Below are 24793 nucleotides of genomic sequence, written 5' to 3' on the forward strand. Positions count from 1 at the left end.
AGATTTCAACAATAATGATCTTTTACATCAAGGACAGAAGCAAATAATATGGTTGTTGAAATTTAACTATATTTGCTTTACACCTGAACTAAACACATGGCAGTGCTTTGAATATTCATTTAAATCAAGTTATGCTTGCCATAAATGCAGTAATATTTTATTTACAGGTATTTTCTGCTTTATTAACATGTACATTTGTAAGGAGAAAAAGATTACACTAAACAAAACAAATCCAGAGACTACAAAGCTATGAGTAAATTACATTGCTATAGTTAATTATGCATGGATTTTATCAACTTTACAGATATTTCAGAAGGAAAAGTGCATAGTAGTAACTGTATATTTAGATAACATTTATGAAGTTAATTATTAAAACATCTGTCTCTATATATAAACCCACTTAAATCAAAATTAATCAACACTATAAGGCAAATTCACAAATGATAGTTCTATAAAAAGAATGTGAAGGTAGGAGCGATCAGGTGCAATTCCATAAATCTCATTAAGATTCTGTAAATCTCATTAAAATACAATCTATCACTTGCATCTTAACTTTAGCTTGAACATCATTTAATTAATTTCAACCTAGGTTATCATACTGATTTTTGTTTGTAATGGACAGAAAGACATCCAATATATTTTAACTACTAATATAACACTGCCTTACATCTGGAGATAGTTCAAATTTCTTCATCCAAGTAAACAACTTCACATGTTTTGAAGAGTAACACATTTATGGAGGTATGTATTTATAAATGTCCTTAGTTTCTCTATAAAGTGTCCACTGACCTGAGATATAACCTAAGCAAGACTCAATTAAATTGTGTGCACATTCATTTAAAATATAATTGGCAATGGTTGGGTAATTTCTATTTGGAATGTGTGTAAAGAAGCAATAGCGCTCCCTGCTGTTCCACTTGCAGTACATTGCCTTATATTTGTGCTTCTCAACTTTGGCAATTTTACAAAATGTGTAGACTTAAAAAACACAAAATATGCTGTCTGGAGAATTCTGCAAGTTGAAGTCAATGCATCTTAAAGTTGGTTGAGAAACACTGTCTTATACAGATACTGTCTTGACTTAAGGCAAGCCTTGCTGTGCATTGTTTTGAATGTGGAGAAAGGCAGCTTCACAGCACATCAATGCATATGTAGCATCACTTGGCAACTCCTTAAACCAACATCAACATTTCCTGGGATCATATTGTAGCTGCAGAGGGCAGTTGCTGATGGTTGTTAGCTGTGAAGTACTTCCCCCCCCCCCCCTTTCTGTCTTGGTTTTATTCATCACCCACAAAGGCCTGTGCAAACTATGGTTCTGCAACATTCTAAAGGTTAGCTTTATCATTATCTCAGTCTTTAGCATTTCAAATTACTGAGCTGAGTTTCAAAGATTACTCCTTGGCCAGGGCTTTTAACTTCTTGTGGAAATGTCATAAAATGACGAGAGAGATATGTTTTTCCATCAGGGAGAATCCTATGCACCTTATCCTTAAAACACAGCTATCAATTTCCTATGCCTCATTTAAAAACAAATGCTTTAAGGCAGGGGTGTCAAACTCAAAGCTCGGGGCCGGATCCGGCCTGTGGGGTACTTGGATCTGGCCAGTGGGGCCGCCCTGGAAACAGTAAAGGACTGGCCTGCGGTTTTTCTGCCAGCGAAAATGGGCTCCCAAGCTCCATTTTCAGGGGCCACAGTCTCCTGCAACTCTGCCAGTGAAAACGCCGGTCGGGAGCCCAATTTCGCTGGCAGAGTGCTGGGGACACCATCGGCGCCTCAGACAGGAGTGACATTGAGCTGGCCACGCCCACCTGCACACACACACCAGCCCCCAGAGGTCAAACACAACCCTGATGCGGCCCTCAATGAAATCAAATTTGACACCCCTGCTTTAAGGCATGAAGGGGCTTTTTTACCTTTCATCATCAAACTGGCATCTAGATTGGTTCAGCCTCCCTTGTTACTCCTTTAAAGTCCCTTGTGGTGGTGCCCCATACAGGGGACTTGGCTGTCATAGTTACGTATCTAAAAATGAAATTGAGCGGAAAGGAGGGGCAAATCACAGGGTCCAGTGTATCCCTCCACGTCTCACTACTCTTTAGGTTGCCCACTTCTCTTTTCCCTTTGGAGAATAAGCACAAACTCCCTTAATCACTCCCCTCCCCCTTTCAATCTTTAATTTAAAAGATACTGGATGGTTTCAGTTTATGAAGTATTCGTCTTCTAGTTCTCAAAAGTCTTCCAAAAATTGCTAGGACCTAAGGCAACTTACTTCTCCAAGGGCTGCTGACCATGAAAATTGTTCTCTTGGTTAATTACTTCTGTATGTCACACCAGAGAACTCTGTGCTCTGCAGACCAGTGAACCTTACAATATTCCACACAAGGAAAGTTATACGCATGCCAGAAAACTCAGCACTTTTTCTTGTCACGAAGACCTCAAAGCTCCATGCCTTTCATGGTGGGAATTGGCTTACTTCATAGCTCATCAGAGTCTAAAGGGCTGCTTTTATGTCTGCTGCCACTGCCAGAGGATACCCAATCAGGATACTTCTAGAGTGTTCCCAGCTCCAACCCATTCAGCATTACTGCTTGGATGTTGCTGACTGGCCTCATGCAGCTTTACACAAGGCAGTCTACTGTTCTATGTTATCACAGACCATCACTCTACAATATGCTTTCTATTCTCTAATATGTGTCACGTAGAGAGTCATAAAGAATAATGAGAGTTCGGTTTTCTATAGCTGCAATTCCTCTAAGTAATCATCTGCACATTCAAGCACTCCTCCTTTTGAGCCTCTTATCACATCAAGCTCCTTAACCCTACTCTCTGAAGGGGCATCTGTAATAGGAAGGAGCAGCCCAATAAAATGACCAACTTTAGAAGGTTCTAGAGCTGTAGCCTTTGCGGGTACAAATCTGTGAAGCTGAATGTACTGGTTAGAAGTACACAACTAATCACTGTTATGTCTCTTATGTAAGGTTACACAGAGATCACGGTTACCTATATTATTTCTTCAGGTGATTTTTACTGTCGTTAGAGAAACCTTATTAGAATCAGGATTACATTGAATTATATTCATGTATGAGTACAGAAATCAACGTTTAAACATTAGTTTATTATTATTATTTATTATTTATTAAATTTTGTATGCTGCCCACTCTCAAAAGAGACTCAGGGCGGCTTACAATAAAAGGGAGGGGGCTATAAAAAAATAAACAACAGTTTAAAATTACACAACAGTCACAAATCTGAAGTGAGGCTGGACAACTCAACAGCCCCAGGCCTACCGGAACAGCCAGGTCTTAGTCGCTTTGCGGAAGGCCGGAAGGGTAGTGAGGGTCCGGATCTCAATGGGGAGCTCGTTCCAGAGGGCCGGATCTGCAACAGAGAAGGACCTCCCCCAGGGTGTCGCCAGCCGACATTGGCTGGCAGATGGAATCTGGAGAAGGCCTAGTCTGTGCGATCTAATCGGTCTTTGGGAGGTAACCATTTGCAGCAACCATTGCCTTGCTTACACCTTTATATTTTAAATGAAGTTATTTCATTTATCTTTTTCCTGCAGTCAAGACTAAGATGATTAATATTACAAATAAAAGCAAACCTACTGTAGTACAAAGCCCCTCTGCACGTAACAGTAGTTTAGTAATCCATTCTATGGATGTTTTACCAATACATATACTTTTTCACTCATTCATTCAGATCTCAATTAGCACAAGTATCTACCTACTTTATACATGATGTTTCCTTCTTCAATTAACTTCTGTAGAAGGATAATCAGAATATCAGGTTTTGAAGTAGCCATGGCCCATGCGGCATTTCCTGAAATAAGTAAAATTAACACTTAAATGCATTCTACGAAATCTTTCAAATGATTGACAACTCCTATATTTATGTAATTCAACAGTGCCTCTTAGTTGACTCTATCAGGAATGCTTCCCCCCCCTCCCCCCCCAATTTTTATCCAAACATGAAGCTTTACAGCATAATGGTTTGTCTGCCTAGAAGAAACCAGCCCTTTTACAAATGAAGAACGCAATTAGGAAGGTAATCTTCGCTTTTAGGCTGTTGAACTTTCAGGGTGAAACCTGACATGAAAAGGGGATGTTGCTTGTAAGTAGATCAACTATTTCCACAAAGTGGCTGGCTATTCACAATCCAAGAGTCCCATAAAAAACGGGATGCTTTAGTCTGTCTTCCAATAATCCCAGGAGTCCTTGCTGCTCTCAAACCTAGATCTTTGAAATGGAGTCTGCGGGCTCTGAAACTCAAGGTGCTATTGAACAGTTTCCTTGTACTGGACTATATTAGTATACCTTGCTGTTTTTTGGAAATCCGTGTATGTCATTACAGCTATCTCTTCAAACCTGGGTATTTGGATGTATTGTTTAAAAGAACACATCATAGGATTTTTACAGGTTTTACTAAGCCTATATTTTGAGGGCTGAAAAAGAAAACCCAAATATATTTTTTTGATGCTTGGACTGAAGAGAGCGGCTCTTGGCTTACAAGTACCTAATTGTATTTGCCCCCTTCTGCACTTGTGGAAGTGTGGAAATATCTTTCCTCAACCAGTGTTCCCAAGAAGAAATTGAGCCTACCTCACTGTTCTAGATAGTGGGAAGAAAAGCAGCACAGGAGAATCGCAGTCTGCAAAGAAACAAAGCCATTCCACCCTGGAGATGCTATGGAGGTCCTTGCCCAGAGTCAGGGGTCTCAGTGAGAAGGCCCAAGGTGAAGGTGAACCCATGCAAGTTGGATGTGTTGTCTAGGAATCATCTGCCTCCTTGTTTGTCCCAGTGATTAAGGACATTAACAATACAAGGGTTGTCTGAGTTAATCAAATCAGGTTAGACTATTGTTTTTATTTCTCTGCTCCTGAATGCTTCGAGTCTGTTGTTGAAGTGGAGAGTCTATAAGTAACTGTATAAATAACTTAATAAATTCAGTGTGAAGTAGAGTACTTCCCCAGAACTTTTAGACAAATGATTTCTGTTGGATTGTCATGTCTAACTAGAGATGGTATTCAGCCAGTTATGACCGGTTCTAGCAAAATGATAGCGGAAATTTTGAGTAGTTCAGAAAACTGGCAAATACCATCTCTGGCTGGGCCTGCCCCCAACTATTCCCTGCCTCCTGAGTCCCAGCTGATTCGGCGTCCCAGCTGATAGGCTGGGTCTTCTTCTGTTGCCCTGCACAGGAGAACAGAGCTGGAAAACAGGTTAGTGGAGTGGGGAGGAAATGGGAATTTTGCAGTATCCTTCCCCTGCCATGCCCACCAAACCACGCACACCAACCCACCCCACAGAACCTGGATTAGGATTAGGATTTATTGCATTTATATGCCGCCCTATTCCCGGAGGGATTCAGGGCGGCTCACAAATCAAGGGAGGGAATACAAACAAGGGGGAAAACAACAAACAAGCAACTACAAAAGAATTTAAAAACAATCAACAACCACACAGTTCGAGCGGGGACGGGAACTCGTCAACCCCAGGCCTGTCGGAACAGCCAGGTTTTAAGGGCTTTGCGGAAGGCCTGAAGGGTGGTGAGGGTCTGTATCTCCACGGGGAGCTCATTCCAGAGGGCCGGAGCAGCCAAAGAGAAGGCCCTCCTCCGGGTGGTAGCCAATCGGCATTGGCCGGTAGATGGGATTCGGAGGAGGCCTACTCTGTGGGATCTAATAGGTCTGGTGGAGGTAACTGGCAGCAGGCAGTCTCTCAAGTACCCAGGTCCAATACCATGAAGGGCTTTATAAGTGACGACTAGCACCTTGAAGCGTATCCGGATTTAAATTTTTTTTATCCGGATTTAAAAATTTAAAAAAATTTGAATCCCACCACTGTGTCTAACCCTACCTGCACCAGGAAAACCTGGAGAAATCATCCAGGCCAGTGGTGGGTTGCAGGCAGTACTCCTGGAACGCGCATACCGGAGCCAGCCCAAAGCACCAGATACCGTTCCAGTACTGTGTTCCGGAGGGCCCACCCGCCAGCCCGAGCTCCTTACCAGTGTTAAAAGGCTTCCGCTTATATATATAAACACAAAGCCCTCCACCCATAAATCTCTGTGATCCCTGTCTAATATATATCTTGAAGCTTGTCTTCAGTTCTAAGCACATCTAGGTTATGTAGCATCATATATATATGCTCCATCCTGAAGGAACAGCCTTCCACGATAGCTTTCACAGAACAACACTCAGAGTGCAATTTTGCCAGGCATTGCCATGGGAGGGATCTTAATATAACTTTAATGAAAATATTTATTTTGTATTAGTGTTAATGAGTTATGCACCACTGAACGTCCATGTGGAGTTGGCAGCCTAGAAATATTGTAATAAACTTAGCAATATGGAATAACCTATTTCTGTCTTGTTCTTGGATGACTCCGTACTTTCTAATCTTATTTTGTTTCTATTATAGCTGCTAATTTTTCATGATCTGTTAACAGATATGTAACCTTTGGAGAGATCTATGCTCTAAAAACCAGACATACATGAAATTTTATATGAATGAACTGAACTATTAATCTGATTCTTCATGTGTTTAATAATTCTACATTTTTGTCACATTTGTAATTACAATTTAGCATGAAGTTTGGAGGTTCCTGGGAGTTAATGCCCAAGCTTTGGATACTTACAGGCTAAGAATTTAACTTAAAATAGATAACATTTGGATTGCTAGAAACCTCAGTTTATTTAGGATAGGCATAATATTAGTACTAAAATCATATCTATAAAACAGCCTAGTGCAAATGGTTTGGGCTTTGAAACATTCCTAAACAAAACCATTTTATTTTCTCAACACCTTTCACTGACCTAACTTGGCTCCTTTTCGAAGCAAGGTGACTACCACTGATGTATTTCGACATCCAATGGCTCTGTCCAACGGGCGCATTCCACTATTATCAACGTGCTCAATTACAGCTCCCTTCTCCACTAAATACTGCACCTGTAAACAATGAAAACATAAAGCAATAAAGTTTTTTTTAAAAAATTCAACATTACTTTGTGGTAACTGGTGCAACCACTCAATCCTCAATTTGAAACAATACAACCGGGAACTGTTATGTCATGGATTTCTTTTGTATATCAGTTTTCTACTACTGTAATGCTTAGATTACTTGATCAATAAAGTACTCTACGACAGTTTTTCCAGGAAGGATAATCTTGAAAAAAATGTTTAATTGATATTTCTTGATGTATTCCATCAAGCTTCAAGAAATCTTTCTATAGATAGACATTGTATTTAAAAGCCCTTGGTACTTAACTACTTATATTATGAATATCCAGACTTTAACCATAAAATACCATAAAATTATACTTGGCTAATTCAGAACACAGCATCCTGAACAATTTTGCTTAAGCTTAGACTTGCACCTGTGACACCTCTTCTGCAGAAGCTGCGGGTACAATTCACAGTGCTGGTTATCACCTTTAAAGCCCTACATGGCTTGGGACAGGTTATTTGAAGGTCCAGGTCTCCCTTATTATATCCATCCATCCCCACCAGCGTGGGAAGGCAGGGAATGCTACTGGTTTCATTAATTGGGGATTGTCATTTTTGAACCACAAAAAAGGGGTCTTCTCAGTGATGGCCCCTTTATTATGGAACATCATTCTCCCCCCCACCCGAGATACAGTTGGTCCCCACCCTGCTCCTTTTCCAAAAGTCCATAAAAACATGGCTATGTTAGTAGGCCTAAGGACAATAGATGGAAATGGAGCTAATTAAGTGGCTAATCTAATTGTGCTATTCTGCCATGAGGGGTGGGTAAGGGTTTTTTATTATATGATGTGATTTTATTCTATGATGGATCTTTTAAATGTTTAAATGTTGTAAGCCATGTGGAGTCACCTATATGTGAGTTGGCAGCTATATAAATTTGTTAGATGAAGAAATCGTTCTGCAGCTGTTATTACAGACATCCATGCTATATGACAGTGTACAATGTACAAATATAAAGTCCAAACTACAAAAATTAATACAGAAGCTATACTCAAGGACCTCTTGTGAGGCATCTTTTTGCATCTCATCTATTGAACTCACAACAAACAATGCAATTCTGATGTTAAGTAGCAGAAAAAAGGTATAATGTTATTCCTTTCAGTATTTTGATCTGATAGTGACACAGCATTGAAAGTATTTTAATTGAAAATCAAATGAGCAAAATATATGCATTTCTAAAGTACTCAACATTAAATAGCAATTACATTTAAAAAATCTGTTAAAATGTCTTTCCTGCACATAAAAAAAGAGCAGAATGAATTTGCTTAAATGGTATTCAAATTGATATGGTAAGGATAGTTTTACTTGATTTCAGATAGAGAAATTGATAGAGAAGATAAAATGCATCCTGGCTTACAATATCTGAGTCTCCATAGAATGCTGCTAGATCCAAAGGTGTCCTTCCATTCTTGTCTGTTTGTCCTATTTTAGCATCTTTTTCAACCAAATATTGGACCACACTCTTATGTCCTTTGAGGCAAGCCCAGCTTAATGCTGTCAGGCCTTCCTTGTCTACTAATGAAATATCAGCACCTACATGCAAAAATAAATAAATAAATAAAGTGAAGAAATGTCTTTTTAAAATTAAGCTAATATTCATATATGATAATTTCATTTAACTGCTTGACTTTCTCTAGAAAGCTCACAACATGCACTATTTAATTTCAACTGGAGTTTGAATCTTTGCCTGGATTCATAAAAGTCCATCTATGTTCAGAAATACAACAATAATAAATAGTATCTATATTAGAGTACGTGGAAAAAGAAGGTCATTTAGGAAAAAAAACATTTTGGAGAAGCCATTCATTGTACCTTTAGAGACTAGAAATTCAACAGTGCTCAGATGTCCTTCACAAGATGCCACCATGAGTGGTGTTCTGCTTTGCCTGTCACTTAAATTTATATCAGCACCGTGTTCCAATAGAAGCTTTGCTATCTGGAAAAATGAAAAAAAAAACCTCATTAGCCCTGCTGCCAAATCACAATCATTGAAAACAAAAGAAAAGATGACCTTCACATGAATATCTGAACCTACAGCTGACTGAAACAAATTTAAACCACAAAATACAAATTTCTCCTAACCATACTTGACCAGAGGGTAGAAGGGAGTTTCCAGAACTAAAAATGTGACCCAGAAGTTGTTTGAGATGTCCCAGAAATAATTATCTGGCAAAACAACCTTATTTTGGGACATGCCACCTGAAGTATATATATCAAAGGATTTATTACCAGAATCACCTGTCCACAACTGAGAGCTTATGCACCAGAGACATTCATTGTGTGTCCAATCATGCTTGGCCAATAAAGAATTCTCTTCTCTCCTCTCCCCTCCCTTCCCCTCTCTACTCTTTCCTAAATCAACTAATTTTACACATTTGTACTTATATCTAAACAAAGCCATGGCTTCGTTAATTCATCAGATTTCCTTTTGATTTCCAAAATGGCTACTGAGTTGAAATTATGAATGTTTCCTTCATTCTGCCATGAAGCTGTTTTATGCGTAACGGTATAGCCCCACCTGCCAGTGCCCCTGACGCACGGCACAGAAAAGCGGAGGTATCCCTCTCTTATTAGGTCTTGTAACTAGAGCCCCGTGTTCAAGTAACAGCTCACACGCTTCCAGTTTTCCTCTCCCAGCAGCAGCAGTCAATGCTAAAAATTGAAGAAAAAGAAGAAAGAATGTACTATATAGGATTTAAAGGGGGCCAAAAACTTTAAGGAAAAAAACCATAAGAACATTCTATGTATTATAGAGCATATAATTAAATGATCACTAAAAGGGAACTTCCCTATACCCTCAGATTTTAACCTTCATTATGATTATAGAGAGGGAAATACTCCAGTTTGTTTGCATTAAAAATCAGGACGCTTGTCCGTATTTTAATAGGGTTATTTAACTCAACCTAAATTTAAAATATGCTTGGCCGTTTATTTAATATACTACAGGAAATACACTTACAATTAAAAAAAAACCATGACATTCGGCATTGGGGATAACTCTTAACTTATTTTAGGATTGTGCTGACCCAAGCAGTCTGACAGTTGTATTTACACTTTCTAACTGATCACTATGGGTGGTGTAAGGCAAGGCAATCCACTGTCGTAAAAACAGAATGCAAACCTGTCTTCCATCTCAGCATTGCTCACAGCTCTAAGGTCACTTAAGATACAAAAACAATGAATCTCAAGTATACCATATTGGGGAAAAAGCAAGGCCGAAGATTAGCTTGCACTGGGCTTAAACAAACAAGTTCCTCTGGGAAAAAAACCCATATGCTCAGGAATGCTAACCATTCTAGTTGAAAAAAAACTCCATCTCTAATTTGTCTGATGAATTCTGACTTTAGGGAAAGAAGTTTAAATGAAAATCTAAACAAGAAGCTGATCCAAAATGGAAAATATGACAGCGACCCATTAGACCAGAGGAATGCTGCCACAAATGTTGAAAAAAAGTTGGGGGGGGGGGGGTGAAGGAAAGGACATTATTCAGCTAAATGATTCAAACAGCTGAAAGTTGCTGTACTCAATATAAGCTGTCTCATTCACTTTACTGTATCTCACATAGCATTTCAAATAATCTCCGTTTCACAAATGTTGGCTTTTGTGCACAGCTACCTTCTGACACAGTGGGCAAAACTTGGAATTGGAATTTAATTTCTAGCATCCATCTTTTCTGGCATAATAGGAGAGTAGCTTTTGCACTATTGAATCAGGCCATGATTGATTCATCTCAGTGTTCTCCATCCTGACCCCAGAATTCCAGGCAGACTTTTTTTTTGTCCAACCGGAGATAGAATTTTCAATCTTCTGCAAGTCAAACACACTGAGCCCCTCTCCATTCTTAAATACTGGTCTAGTGTTGTACATTGCATAATTAAGACAGACCCACTGAAAAAAGAAAAGGATCATTCCTTAATTTTAAAAAAATCATACAAAGAAATGGAAATTAATGCTTTGAGCCTCACTATGCATGGGGAACAATCAGAAATACTAATTAGAATTAAACATTAAAATGATAGGAAGTTGCATTAACTTCATTTACTTAAGTACACTTTCCTTGCACACTTTCCACAAAGAAATGAGAAGAGGCTCGGGCAAAAGAAGCAAACAAACTTTAAAATAAACAAGCACTGTTGTGACAAAAAAAAAAGTTAATGTTTAAGTCTAACATTGTTTCACAGAAGGTAACAGCCTTAAAAAGTTCAGTCCCCTATTCATGCTTATCATGAATATTAATACCATAACATAGTTACCCTGACACTATCATTGCTATCTCTGGGTACACACCACAAACAATCACCAGATTTTCAATAGTGAATGAAGCTTGGTAATTATGTGTCCTCCCTACCGCTCCCCCAAACTGGTAAGCATTGCTCTAAATCTACACATTTCACTTAGCTTTTACAATGTACCATTGTTTGGAAAGGTTTCTTAAAAACTTTTAGCACATATACCTGTTTCTCCCCACAAAGTATCTGTTTCATTGATGTCAATTTTAGGCTCCTTGTCAATTCTTATCAAAAAACGAATGACCTAAGAGAAGAAAAATGAAAAGAGAGGAAGGGGAGGAGAAACAGTTGATGAGGTCCATCAAATCGTGAATTTGCTCAACTGTTGCACTTCATTATTGTGAATGATGCTTGTGTAAACACTGAGTTTCAATTAAAGGACATATTATACATAGATTGTACTGAATTAAATTAACAGCAAAGCTGACAACAGAGGTAGCTTGTGAACAAAGCAGCTCTTTTTGCCTTTTAGCTTTGAAAAGTTCTAAATGAAAACTCCCCAACATTCATCAACTAAGTCAGTGGTTCTCCACCTTCACCACGGAGTGTGTGTGTGTGTGTGTGTGTGTGTGTGTGTAATGTATGTATGTATGTATGTATACACACACAGACACACACACACAAATGTTTTATAATGTATGATCATGGTTTTAATCTTTGGTCATGATGTAATTATTTTAAACAAAAAGTGTGAACTTGAATCCTACTCAGAATCAACTGAATGGAATAGCCTATAATCCCTGCAAGCAGCCAAACACATTCATTAACACAAATTAATATCCTATTTTCTTTCCTCCTTGCCCCCTCCCCATTCCCCCCCCCCAAATACTTCTGAACTAGGAAGAGGAGAAGACCTATGAAAGGACAAGCTGGTCTATAGCTGGATACTGTAACACCATTACTAGCCTCTTTATCATACCAACTGGAGGAACAGTATTCGGTGTATTGCTTGGCCTCTGGGAGGAAACACAAAGAGTGCAAAATTGTACGTCTGCAGCAGTGGTGGGTTCCGGCTTCTGCTATTGCTGGTTTGCTCAGGGAGGTGCTTCGGGCACGGGGGCGCTTGATGCGCGCTATGCGCACATGCAAAGTACTAAAAAAATGCTTCTGCACATGCGCAGAAGCAAAAAACAAGATGGTGCTGCCTATACCACCACCGATAGAACTGGTTTGGGGACATAGCAGACCTACTTGGCCAAACTGGTCAAACCCACCTCTGATCTGCAGTGGTCTTCCATGAATTCACACCCATTGGTTATAGCCTGTGCAGACCCATGTGCCAACTTCTGAGATCTTACCTAATTATTAACTTCCATGCATACCATACAACAAGGCACACAGTCTTTTAGGTGGCAATACTCTGCCATCTGGAAGTAAGAGCCCTCTCTGAGGGAGATGGACACTTTAAAGATAGGAAATATAAATAAAAATGAATAAAAAGAAGTGCATTCCCTAGTTTATATAACAGTCCTTAAATTTCTGAAGACTACTGCCCAGGTACCATTTTCCAGACAGAGATATTTCCAAGGCCCTCACCAGTTTGGCAGTTTTTCTCAGAACTTGCTCCAACTTGTCACTATCCTATATGAAATTTGGTGCCCAGATCTGGACACTGTACAGGTAGTCCTCAACTTACAACCACAGTGGAGCCCAAAATTTATGTTGCTAAGTGAAACATTTGTTAAGCTAGTTTTGTCCCATTTTATAGCCTCTTACAAACATAACAAATATGATTTTTTGTTACTTCTAATTCTCAGAAGTTACATTCCCAGCATGGGAATCCCATTCAAATTCCCTGTTCTCTGACACAGAAAAGCCTCATCCATATGGCCTGCTTGCCCACACGCTCTGTTATAAATTCCCATGTCTACTCTCAGCAGATGAATGTCTGACTGAAGGGAAAACCTGTGATATTTGGGTAAGAGGCCACTTCTATGCTAGGGTCTGGGGGTGATGTGAACCTCAAAAGAATGTCTTGTTGAGAAGTCTCTTGGCTCACGAATGAGAGGACTGATTGCAACAAACAGTTTAATAGATGCCTGCCTATGCTGTGTGACCTTTCACAAAACAAAAAAAAGCCATTTATGCCCATTAGAGGGTGAAAATTTGTTCCCACAATGTTGTCTTTTTTGAAATGAAATTTTTGGGGCCTGACATTTGAATCTTAGGTGCCTGTGATAGGAGGGTTAAATAAAAGTTAACAATTAGAAGAAAGCAGAAGAAAAGTAAAACATCAGTAAAGAATGATCTTTACTTTAAAGAAAAAAAAGCTGTGAAGATCAAAAACAAAGGGAAGAGAGGGTTGGCAGGATTGTAACATGGGTGTATGTGTGTGTGAGAGAGTCTTCCCCTGAACATTTTGTAAGCTCTTTCCATAAAGTTCTTAATGGGGCTCAACTTTATAACTTATTTGTGTGAATCAAAGAGATACCCTGAAGTGTGTGTGTGTGTGTGTGTGTGTGTGTATATATATATATATATATATATATATATATATATATATATATATATATATATATATATATATATATATATATATATATATATATATATATATATATATATATATATATATACATACACATACACAAACACAAACATGCATACATACATACATACATTCATATTAATCTATAATATTAACATGCTATTTTAGATACATATTCTGTCTTATTTAAAACAAAAAATTAAAGAAGCAATTCTTTGTTTTTACTGGTTCTTTACAGATAATTTCTTTCAGAAGCCTCTACAGCAGTGGTGTCAAACTTGCGGCTGGATGTGTCACGTGCTGGCCATGCCCACACCCGGTTTAGTGAACGGGGGGAAAAAGTTGTGACATGTCACATGATGATGCGAGTTAGTTTGTCACCCCTGCTCTACTGGATTTACTGCTAACCATATAATGAAGGAACATGTAAAAAAGCAAACTATTTTAATATGAATTGAATCACAAATGATTATTGCTAATAACTATCTGGGTATTCTGTTCCAATTAGTTTTTCACTTCATTTGGATTTTATTTTAAAACCAAAAAGAATCTTCTATTTACACAGGGGAGCTAATCCTGCTTTACCCCGCGCACAGCATAGAGTTCAACATGTTTTTAATAGTGGTAATGAAAATATTACAGAGGTTAAAGTGTGGAAGCAAAGATTAATTTGATAAAATTATAGATGCATCAGTTGAGCTTTTCAGCCCAATATTGCCAATGGAGTAGCTTTAGTTACAAAATAAAGTTATGTTGTCCAGCTATCTGAAACCAAGCCCAAAATCAAAGGCAATGGTTTAAAAAAATACCAGTCAAGACTCTTTTTGCTGTATGTTAAAATTATAAGCATCCAAGTTTGGCAGTGATGCAGGCTGGGTTCAGGGTCAATCCAGTATCAGCAGGTCTACTGTATATGCAAACCTCTTTCTTTTGCTTCCCATTTTACACAAAGATGCAATAAATATAGTTCTTTAAACGGAGAGAAAGCGATTCTTTTTTAAATCTATGAAAAGATGTAATGAAACAACCTTGAGGAACGGGAAGAAAAGCTGGAACCAAAATAATAGATAAAAGAAATCGAAGTCCAGGCCAGAACTGTAGCCTGAGAAGACATTGCAGATAAGAAACTTCCTAGTTCTCATGAAGATAAAGGAAAGAAGGTGTATTCAGACTGGCAAGATTCTGTTACAATAGCTCTATAATAAAAGCAGCCTCCATTACTTTCCTAACCTGGTCTACCCCGAAGGAGTGAGAACAGACCATGGAAAACCAAGAGTAGAAAAGTTACCTGGCCATGTCCCATGCTTGAAGAGGCAGTCAGAGCCTGCTGAAGAGCCTGCTTCTTTGACAGGGAGCTTTGCTGGTGAGGCGAAGTCTGCCAATCTATGCTGAGCATATATTCGAGAATATCAGAGTGACCTCTTAGAGCACTGTGAACCAAAGCGCATTGTCCCTTTTTGTCCAAGTGATCGATCTATTTTAAAGGGAGAAGAAAATGATGCATCAAGCATAATAATAATCAAAATAACAATCAAGCTAATAATCCAGTTAAGAATACACCCCATCAGAAGGAACCCTGAGGCCTTTAGGACTGTGGTTTTGGCATCCCACATATTACAAAACAAACATACTGTATTTTTTGGAGTATAAGATGCACCCTTTTCCCTCAGAAAAGAGGGCGAAAATCTGGGTGTATCTTATACACTGAATACAGCAATTTTTTCCTGCCAAAACCGCACCCCTTTCACCAAAATCATGCATAGTCTTTAGGAGGCTTTCAGGGTGCGCCTCCCTGGAAGCAATAGGCCGTTTTTTGCTTATTTGTGAACCCCCCCAGCCCCCAGAAGCACTCTATAAGCCCCCTAAAGGCTATGCATGCCCTTTTGACAAAAAACAGGCTGTTTTGGGGAGATCTACAGAGTTCAAAAACTTTTTTTTTTAATTTGCCTATTCAAAAACTTGGTGTGTCTTATACTCCGAAAAATATGGTAGTCTCTGCTCCACAGGTGATATTCTGCTGGTTTGTCGTGGTTCAGGCGAACCGGTAGTGGTGGCGGCGGGAGGCTCCGCCCACCTGCCCAGACGTCATCATAGAAGATGTGCAGAAGGTTCTGTGCATGCACAGAAGCGCCACGTGCAAGTGCATGCTCCTGGTTCCGAACCGGCAGCAAAGGTAAGAGAATTTCATGCCTGCTCTATTCAGTCTAATTTTATGATAAGATCTTTTTTCTTAAAGAGTTATTAGAAGGCCTGACAAAATGTTTCAAACAAAATGATTTTTCCCTTTCCCAAATGATTTCAATGTAGGTACTGGGTTAATTATAACCTTGTAGTCTCTAGTTGCTTTTCAGCCACAAAAGATTAGCCAAGGTACATGCAAAAGACAAAGATCCTATCACAGGATTTCTTGGCAACCTATCAGTCACCAAACATTACAGTGTGCCAAGAATTATTTACTAGCCAATGTTTCTTTCATAGTATCAACAACCTGAAACAGTGTGTAGTAGATCAAAGCAATAGTAATAAAGAGGTGATCTAATTTCTTGATTGTATATGCTGATGCTTTAGGAAGCTTAAAGAAGAAAAGGCACTATGAAATGACACTTAGGTGGTGGGAGAGGCAACCTGTTAATTAGCAATTATTTCTCCTGACTCAAAAGAACCCTGCAGAAAGGGAGAGATGAGATCAAAGCAAGATCCCACAAAAATAGCACTGTAGTGTCATGCTATAAACTTTGGGGCATGTTTGCAATGTCAAAACACATAAAAAAAGGATGGGGCTTATGTAGCTGTCAGGGTTCCAAGTAATAATCCCGTATCAAGTAAAACTCCGAGGCAGGTGAAGTCCTCAAGGAATAGCTTTATTGGAAATATCATATCGACACAGATCTGGTGAAAACCAACTCTAAAAGTTCCCACAGTTTTCACCTAACTAAAAGTGAAAGTTTGTCACTTCCACTAAACCCTCAGTCACATGGTCCAATCAGCATACAGTTGTTGCTAGATGACCTCAGCCTCCTCCTCCCTGAACACCTGCAGGACTGTCCTTGGTTCCCATGGGGAAGCATTGTGTTTTGGCTACAGCACCCCAGTTATCTCTATTCCCCCCCTCCCTATCCTCAGCTCCAGTAAGTGCCAGCACTGAAGTGGAAAAATAAACATGGCTTCAGTTCAGACAAACTTCAGGGTTGACAATAGCGATGCTGTTCTTGTAAGCATGACCCTTCTTGCTCTCTCTAGAGGCCACTGGGTCAGGCTGATTTTGTAGCATGCATAAGTACACGTCAATATTCTTACCTCTCAAATCTCTGGAAGGCACAAGCTTCTCCTAATAATCTTAAGCTCCGAACAGCACATGTCTAAATTAGAGCTCTTTCTCCCCCTTCATTTATGTTTCTTCTTGCAAAGTAACTACAGTACTCTTCCTCAAGGATTCAGCTAATGCTTCCATTTAATTATTTAATTACTTATATTACCATTTTAACCATTTCTTGGTGCATAATTCTCAAATAATAAAGATACTTATCACCAAGTAAGATACACTAAATGTTAGAAAAGTAGGGCCATATACAGTTGCATCCTGCAGCTTTTAACTTAGTTTTCTCCAATCAATTTTGCGCAAACATGAGCAGGACATCAACCCTATGGTTACAGTTTTATACATAAATTTTCCACGTTGAATTGACAGAAAGCATATGCTGATGGAGCGTGCTCTGCTTATCAACAACACTGCTACAACTAAAGCACTATGGAGCAGAAGACAAGTTTAAGTGCCATTGCTTATAGCTATTGCTACAATTCCAAACATGCAAAGTCTCCTATGAAACTTACCTTGGCTCCTCTTTTGCTAAGAAGTGAAACTATGGGCATATGGCCTGCAGCTGCTGCACAGCAAAGTGAAGTCATCCCATTTTCAGATGCTCCATCAATCAAAGCCCCAAATTCTAGGAGGAGGAGGACCATTTCTTCATGCCCAAGGTGAGATTGAACGCACAATATTGGGGCATTGTTCAGGACTTCTGTCCGGTAATTTACATTTGCACCACCCAGAATCAGCAGACGACTCACCTAGGTTTAAAAAATAAATAAATCACCGTCATTTTGATAACACTATTTTAATTAAAATTCATTTGATTCTGAGTGTTAAAGCAGGAAATTGATTCAGGTCACCTGAAGGTCATTCCTTTATTCTGTTAATATTTATCCTTTATTACTTTATAGATATTCCTCAAATTACGACCACAACTGAGCCCAAAATTTTGTTGTTGTGAATTTTGCCCCATTTAACACCCTTTCTTGCCACAGTTGTTAAGTGAATCACTGCTGTTCTTAAGCTATTAACACAGTTGTTAAATGAATCTGGCTTCCCCACTGACTTTGCTTGTCAGAAGGTCGTAAAAGGTGATTACATGATCCTGGGAAACTGCAAATGTCATAAGTGCCTGAATTTCGATCACCCAATCACGAGCGTGCTTTCAAGAGTCATAAATGTGGAAAACTGTCGTAAGTCACTTTTTTTTCGGTGACGTAACTTTGAACAGTCACTAAATGTTGTAAGTCGAGGGCTACTTGTATAATCTAAATAAACACTGAAACATATACAACAATTCAAATGTATAAGAAAAATGACAGCCCAAATCAATAAAAACTGTAAAAAAAAGTGCCAATCAATTTCAATAACTTAAAGCTACAGATTGAAATTTCACTACTGCCCTTTATATTTTATAAAAATCAAGAACTTAAAAGGAAAGCACGGGCATCCTTGTTGTGGGCAATAACCTATATTAGTTGTTCTATGTTTTAAAGATGAAGACATTCTGTGCAACCTACTTTTTTCTCCCTATGCTTTTCCCAAAAAACCTAATTGGGACGAAGAATTATGTGAACCCAGGTGGAAGGATGTTTCATGTGCAAAAGGAATAAGAATGATTGTGTAAGCTGTTTATACAATGGCAGACAGCCCTCTGTGTTTGCATTATTATTATGGGGCATATTTACAGGCTGCTGTGCCTTAAATTATTCACTTCACAAGTGCAGGATGTACTGTCTAGATGGCACTTTTATTATCGACATCAACTAACTGATGTTTCTTTGTGCCTACTAGAGCATAAGGTTTAATACAATCTATGCAGGTAGTGCTCAACCAATGACCACAATTGGGCCCAAAATTTATGTTGCTAAATGAGATGGAATGTGAATTTTGCTCCATTTTACGTTTCTGGCCACAGTTGTTAAGTGAATCACTGGAGTTGTTAAGTTAGTAACACAGACATTAAGTGAATCTCGCTTGCCCATTGACTTTGCTTGTCAGAAGGTCGCAAAAGGTGATCACAAGACCCAGAACACTGCACCCGTCATAAATATGAATCAGTTGCCAAGTATTCAAATTCTGAACACGTGACCATGGAATTCTGTAATGGTTGTAAGTGTGAAAAATGGTCATAAGTCTCTTTTTTCAGTGATGCAACTTTGAACGTTCACAAAATAAACGGTGGTAGGTCGAGGACTACCTGTACATATTAAAGAGAGTCCATTTGGTGTTGTGATTAAGGCATCAGACTAGAAACCAGGAGAATGGGAGTTCTATCTTCTACATTATGAATGAATGTACATTACTGGAATAAACTGATTATTCATTTACATCAAAGTCATCCACACTGGACTAGCTAAACTTAGTCCCAACTAACTTGGATTCCATTGAATGCAATCATACTTCAAATTCATCAAATCAAATGTTCTCATTAGTGTCATTTGGCATGATACACTACCATTAGAGAAGAGTGGGTGGGGGTGGGGGTGTAGTATTTATAATTTTAAGAATTATAACATTGTAATTGTTTAATAGTGAGCCATAGAATTCAGTGCAACTCAGCTTGCAATTGTACTACGGAACCGTAACCTGTAGGATTCTAAATTTATGGTAATAATGACAGCAGTTATACTGAGTAAATTGCCAGTGAATTGCTGTAATAATGTTTATTAGCTTACTCCAGAGCAATGTTTAAGTGGAAAATCATACTGAGTCAATTAAATTCAAGTCTGTGACTGCAGCAGTCCCAGATAAATATTACATTAAGATATTATTAAAACATGTTGGGAGACCATTGGTCTCTCTAGTTCTGTTGTACAGAAAATGCTATAATATGCTCCTTTTTCTTCCGTTCAGTCATGTCTGACTCTTGGAGACTGCATGGGCAGGTCTCTGCGGTTTTCTTGGCAAGGTTTTTCAGAAGTGGTTTGCCATTGTCTCCTTCCTAGGACTCATACAAAGTGACTAGCCCAAGGTCACTGGCTTTGGTCCCAAGTCAGGACTGGAACCCTATATACAGGCTAGAGCCATGATGGCGAACCTATGGCACACAATACCAGGTAAGTACAGGTCTCAGGTGGAGGCTCTGGGAGGGCGTTTTCGGCCTCTGGGGGAATGGGGGAGGCCAAAAATGCCATGTGCACATGCACGGGGTGGGTCACACACGCATGCGCAGGGGGCATTAAATTATGAGCGTGGGTACGCGTATGCATGCGATAGTGCTCACATGTTTTTGGCACCCGAGGCGAAAAAGGTTCGCCAACACTGGGCTAGAGAATTTGGCCATCTTAATTTTTCTAGCCTTAACATTTGCAGAAGCAATGACTTCATCCAGATTTCTTCCACTGAGGTTTTTCTCCTAAAATGGGGATTTTTTCCCCCAAAAAAATTCTGCAAATGCAGATAGCGAAATATCACCTCAGAATCTGGGCATATTTTTGTAATAGCACATTTCTTCTTTCATAAAATTGGTTGCTTTTTTTTACCTTACTCTCATTACTTCTGTTTGCCATCCTAACTACTAACTTTTCAGAAACAATAAAGTTTTCAGGGGGAAAAAGAACCTTTCCAAATTGAGCTGAGGTTGGACACAATGGCTGAAAGGGCACCTTTCAACTTTATGATTTGAAGACTGATGGAATATTCCAGTAATAGCAGTAGACTTATATACCGCTTCATAGGCCTTTCAGGCCTCTCTAAGCGGTTTACAGAGAGTCAGCATATTGCCCCCAACAATCTGGGTCCTCATTTTACCCACCTCGGAAGGATGGAAGGCTGAGTCAACCCTGAGCCGGTGAGATTTGAACCGCTGACCTGCTGATCTAGCAGTAGCCTGCAGTGCTGCATTTAACCACTGCGCCACCTTGGCAGTATTTCTCTTCATACTGGAACAAATTCTCAACACATTTAAAACCTACTATTATTTCCAAATTCTTTTTTTAAAGAAAGATGTCCCCCCCATACCAGCTACCAAATCTTTATTATTATTATTATTTTTAAAATCAGAACACAAATTGGAAACATAACCAATAATTTACTTTCTTACTTTTACATTTGGTGTGTAGAGATTTCTCAAAGACGCAAGTGCTGCTGACAAACTAGCAGTGCTGTAGCCAATCCACAAGGCCTGAAGGTGACTGGAAGAAATGCCCATTTTTCTACTCAGTCCCTGGCAAGACACAATGAATGGTGATGATAAGAAAAACTGAAGCAACAAAATTGCAGGGAGGGGAAGCTACAGAAAGAAGCCTTGAATGTTCCTTGACATTTTTTTAAAAAAAGCCCTCATGGACTAAATTCTCATAGTTCAGGGTGGTTATCATAGTGGCGCATGGCATAAAAATATACTTAAGGTGCATAATCTTTTAAAGTACATGTATCCTAAAGGCCTTAAGATCTTTTCTCTGTCACCTGATGAGGGTTCCTTGTGCCACTGCATGGATATAGCAGCAGTCAGCAGAGTTTTCTTCCTGCCTGAAGAGGGGGAAAAAGTTTTACCTTTTCTTTTTTTCTGACCTATAACAAAGAAAACTAGAATGTGACTGAGTGGCCAGAAGGGAGAGACAGACGTGTAACTACACATGTTTGCATAGATACAAATGCAGCTCTTGGAACAAAAAGGATTGCTCATCTAATTTAAAGATCCCTGAATGGTATATCAAAGTGGTCTGTTCAAAATGATGGGTTCCTACTGGTTTGGACCAGTTCAACCGAACTGGTAGTAGTTTGGCGGCCTGGGTTGCTGGAACCGGCAGCAACCCTGGCCTGCCAAGCCCATGAACTGGTTCTCCGGGTGGCGCCTACAGTGCCGACATCTTGTTTTTTTATTCTGCGCATGGGCAGAACAATTGTTTACACTGTGCATGCACGCACAGCACACATCAAACGTGCGCCACAAGCGAACCGGCAGTAGTGACTGCTGGAACCCACCCCTGGGTCTGTCCACTCCTGAAGAAGCTCGCCTTGCATCCAGAGATTTGCCAACTGTTGCCCTAGTACCAATATCCCTTCTGGGACAAGTAGTTGAGAGAATGCTAGGTCTTTCCCCCAATTATCTCAAACTTTTTCAATTTCAGTTCCAGTCTGGCTTTGTGGGAAAAATAATCAATCTTTCTGTCTACCTAACTATTCAATTTATCTAATCAATTTATAGAGACATCTCTCTCATATTGTATTATTCTGGTCAGCTTACAATTAAAATATTAACAAAAATCTAAAAAATAAAGCAACCATAAAAACAATACAAGCATTAAAAACAATTTAAAAAAACCCATACAGTATAACTACAGTCATCTTGTCAGATAACCATACAGGAGGCAGAGGAAGTGCAATTTCGGGACATTTTGATACTGCCAAGTGTGATATCCTCCTACATTGTTTTGAGACAATTTACAGCTATGAATTCTATAGTTACACGGTGGGGGTGAAGGTTTCGGATCCTGGTTTGGAGTAATGGATTTGGAAAGTATCTGAAGAGTACACCTCTGGCCATGGATAGTTGCTGGTATGATTTTGATCCTAATGGATCCTAAGGGGAGAACTGAATGCATGTACCCAGAAAAACAAGGAACTGTTCGGTGGCCTTTGGTTGGCAGTCTTCTGTTTAGTGATATTTAAAGGTTTTCTCTCTTTTGCCTCAATTCTGGAATGCTCAAATCACTGAAATTCTCAGAGCACCTAACATTATATCTTAATGGTGCACTTGAAAATCTATTATCTTAAACCAGTGGTTCCCATCCTTTTTTGGGCCATGCCACACCTAAACATCTTTAAAATCTTGATGCCCCCAGCCCCTGTGACATATAATTCTTACTTTATTCCAAAAGTGAACTCTACTCACGCCGAGAAAGCCTAAAAAAGCCATTAACTTGGTTTAAACAAGGTTCAAATTGCCCCCATTAAAAATCAAATTGCCCTCTTGTGGGGCCTGGGCCCCACATTGGGAACCACTGTCTTAAACCAAGCCTTCTCTATTTGAATGTTCAAGTAATGGCTTTTGTTTCTGTAATTGTTTCCCTTTCCGTTTTTTTTTTTAAACTGGGTATTTTGTGGTTCATAAATTGTTTTGGCTTTGTATATTAATCAAATAACAATAATAAAGAACAACTATTATTATGCACAGCAATGTGAAGCCACAGCTGCCAGTTCTTTAGTGGTGTTGGCCTCCGGTTCTTTCAAAGCACCAAGAATGTTGTAATGTAAGGCATAATACCTAACAAAGAATAAGCCAAAATGGCAGATTAAATGGGAGAACATAATGTATCTCTTACCTTAAAAATATGAGCTTTAAGGATGTGATGCCCGAGTTCCATTGTTTGCTGACGGTTAAGTTTTCCTTCCTGACGTGAAAAGAGGAATGCAAGCAAAGCGTGCCCATTCCTAAATGCAACAATAAAATGAATGGAAACAAGTTTTAAAAGGTTCCTAATAAGTCCCTTCAGAATATCTCAACTGACAGGTCTTCATTCTCTCTTTCCTCTGCGTAAAGTTTAAATTTCAAAATATATTAAACTTAGGAAGTAAAAAAGCTATTGGTCCTTGACTTGGGAACCACAATTGAACCTAGACTTTGGGTTGGAAGTTGTTGCAGTCGTAAGTTGAGTCATGTGACCAGATTCTATTTCATAAGTGAGACACAGCCATCAGTAAGTAAATCACGTGGTTTTAAGTCCTCATTCAACTTATCCAATGGACTTTTTTTTTTGCTGGAAAACAGCGAAAACATTGCAAAACGTGATGGCGTAACCAGGGAATCTTGCAAGCGGTCATAAATTCAAATCCATTGCTATGGGCCTAAAATGCAATCATGTGACTGTGGGGTGGGCTGGCAGCTGTAACTTTGCATATAGGTCATTAATTTGTAATCTGTCATAACTTCTAATTGTCGTTAAACAACCAGTTGTAAATTAAGGATTATTTGGGGGGATTCCACAAAGTAGAGGGAGACAAGCTATTCTCCAAAGCCCCTGAAGGCAGGATAAGAAACAATAAACTAATCAAGGAGAGAAGCAACCTAAAGCTAAGGAGAAATTTCTTGACAGAACAATTAATTAGTGCAATGACTTGCCTCCAGAAGTTGTGAATGCTCTAACACTCAAAGTTTTTAATAAGAGATTGGGCAATCATTTGTCTGAAATGGCATAGGGTTTACTACCTGGGCAGAAGGTTGGACTAGAAGACCTCCAAGGTCCCTTCCAACTTGGTTAACTGATCTGTTAGTCTGTTATTTGTACATCCGTCTGAAACTAAATCAGTTCTTTTTAGGAAGAAAATGTATTGTATTTATAATACCAATGCAAATTAAGTATAAATATACATGATTACAAAGTTGTGCAAACGCCACTGTCAATTCCCTGCGCAATATTCAAACAGTAAGCAGATTTTGGTTCTTTTCCTGATCATAATAAAACTATGACAATGTAACTATGCTGATGTAAGTCAACTTTAGATCTTCAGGAAGATGACTTCCAATTTATTTTAATGGATTAATATTTTATGCATGTTAAGAGATTAAAAGAAACAAAAAGGTAATCACTTATTTGAGCTCAACTCTTAGTGACCTCATGGACTTATCCATATTATATTCTTCAAATAATACAGAAAGCTTTTTTTTTTGCTAACTTCTCCGTCTAGCCTCAGACTTTCCTCCCAACGAAGAATTAAGGATTAGTTTTCAAGATCAATCAAAATATATGCTGC

The 24793-nt window shown here is 39.0% G+C and overlaps 1 protein-coding gene across 8 annotated transcripts in view; it reads right to left on the reverse strand.

Annotated features, from left to right (window-relative positions):
* Positions 1-24793, reverse strand: part of TANC1 (tetratricopeptide repeat, ankyrin repeat and coiled-coil containing 1) — a 153963-nt gene that overhangs the window by 5107 nt on the left and 124063 nt on the right. For all 8 annotated transcript variants that reach the window (XM_087710204.1, XM_087710179.1, XM_087710185.1 and 5 more), the window contains 10 exons: positions 23365-23473; positions 21141-21263; positions 17617-17853; positions 15074-15259; positions 11463-11541; positions 9527-9660; positions 8821-8944; positions 8366-8541; positions 6819-6951; positions 3732-3823 (listed from right to left, as the gene is read on the reverse strand). In XM_087710204.1, the coding sequence (XP_087566330.1) occupies positions 3732-3823; positions 6819-6951; positions 8366-8541; positions 8821-8944; positions 9527-9660; positions 11463-11541; positions 15074-15259; positions 17617-17853; positions 21141-21263; positions 23365-23473 (1393 nt within the window). The remainder of the gene's footprint in view (positions 1-3731; positions 3824-6818; positions 6952-8365; positions 8542-8820; positions 8945-9526; positions 9661-11462; positions 11542-15073; positions 15260-17616; positions 17854-21140; positions 21264-23364; positions 23474-24793) is intronic.

This window comes from Thamnophis sirtalis, unplaced genomic scaffold (assembly GCF_051295495.1).
Source record: "Thamnophis sirtalis isolate CommonGarterSnake01/CBP01778 unplaced genomic scaffold, rThaSir2_p1.2 scaffold_1, whole genome shotgun sequence".
In the NCBI taxonomy this organism is placed as follows: domain Eukaryota; kingdom Metazoa; phylum Chordata; class Lepidosauria; order Squamata; family Natricidae; genus Thamnophis; species Thamnophis sirtalis.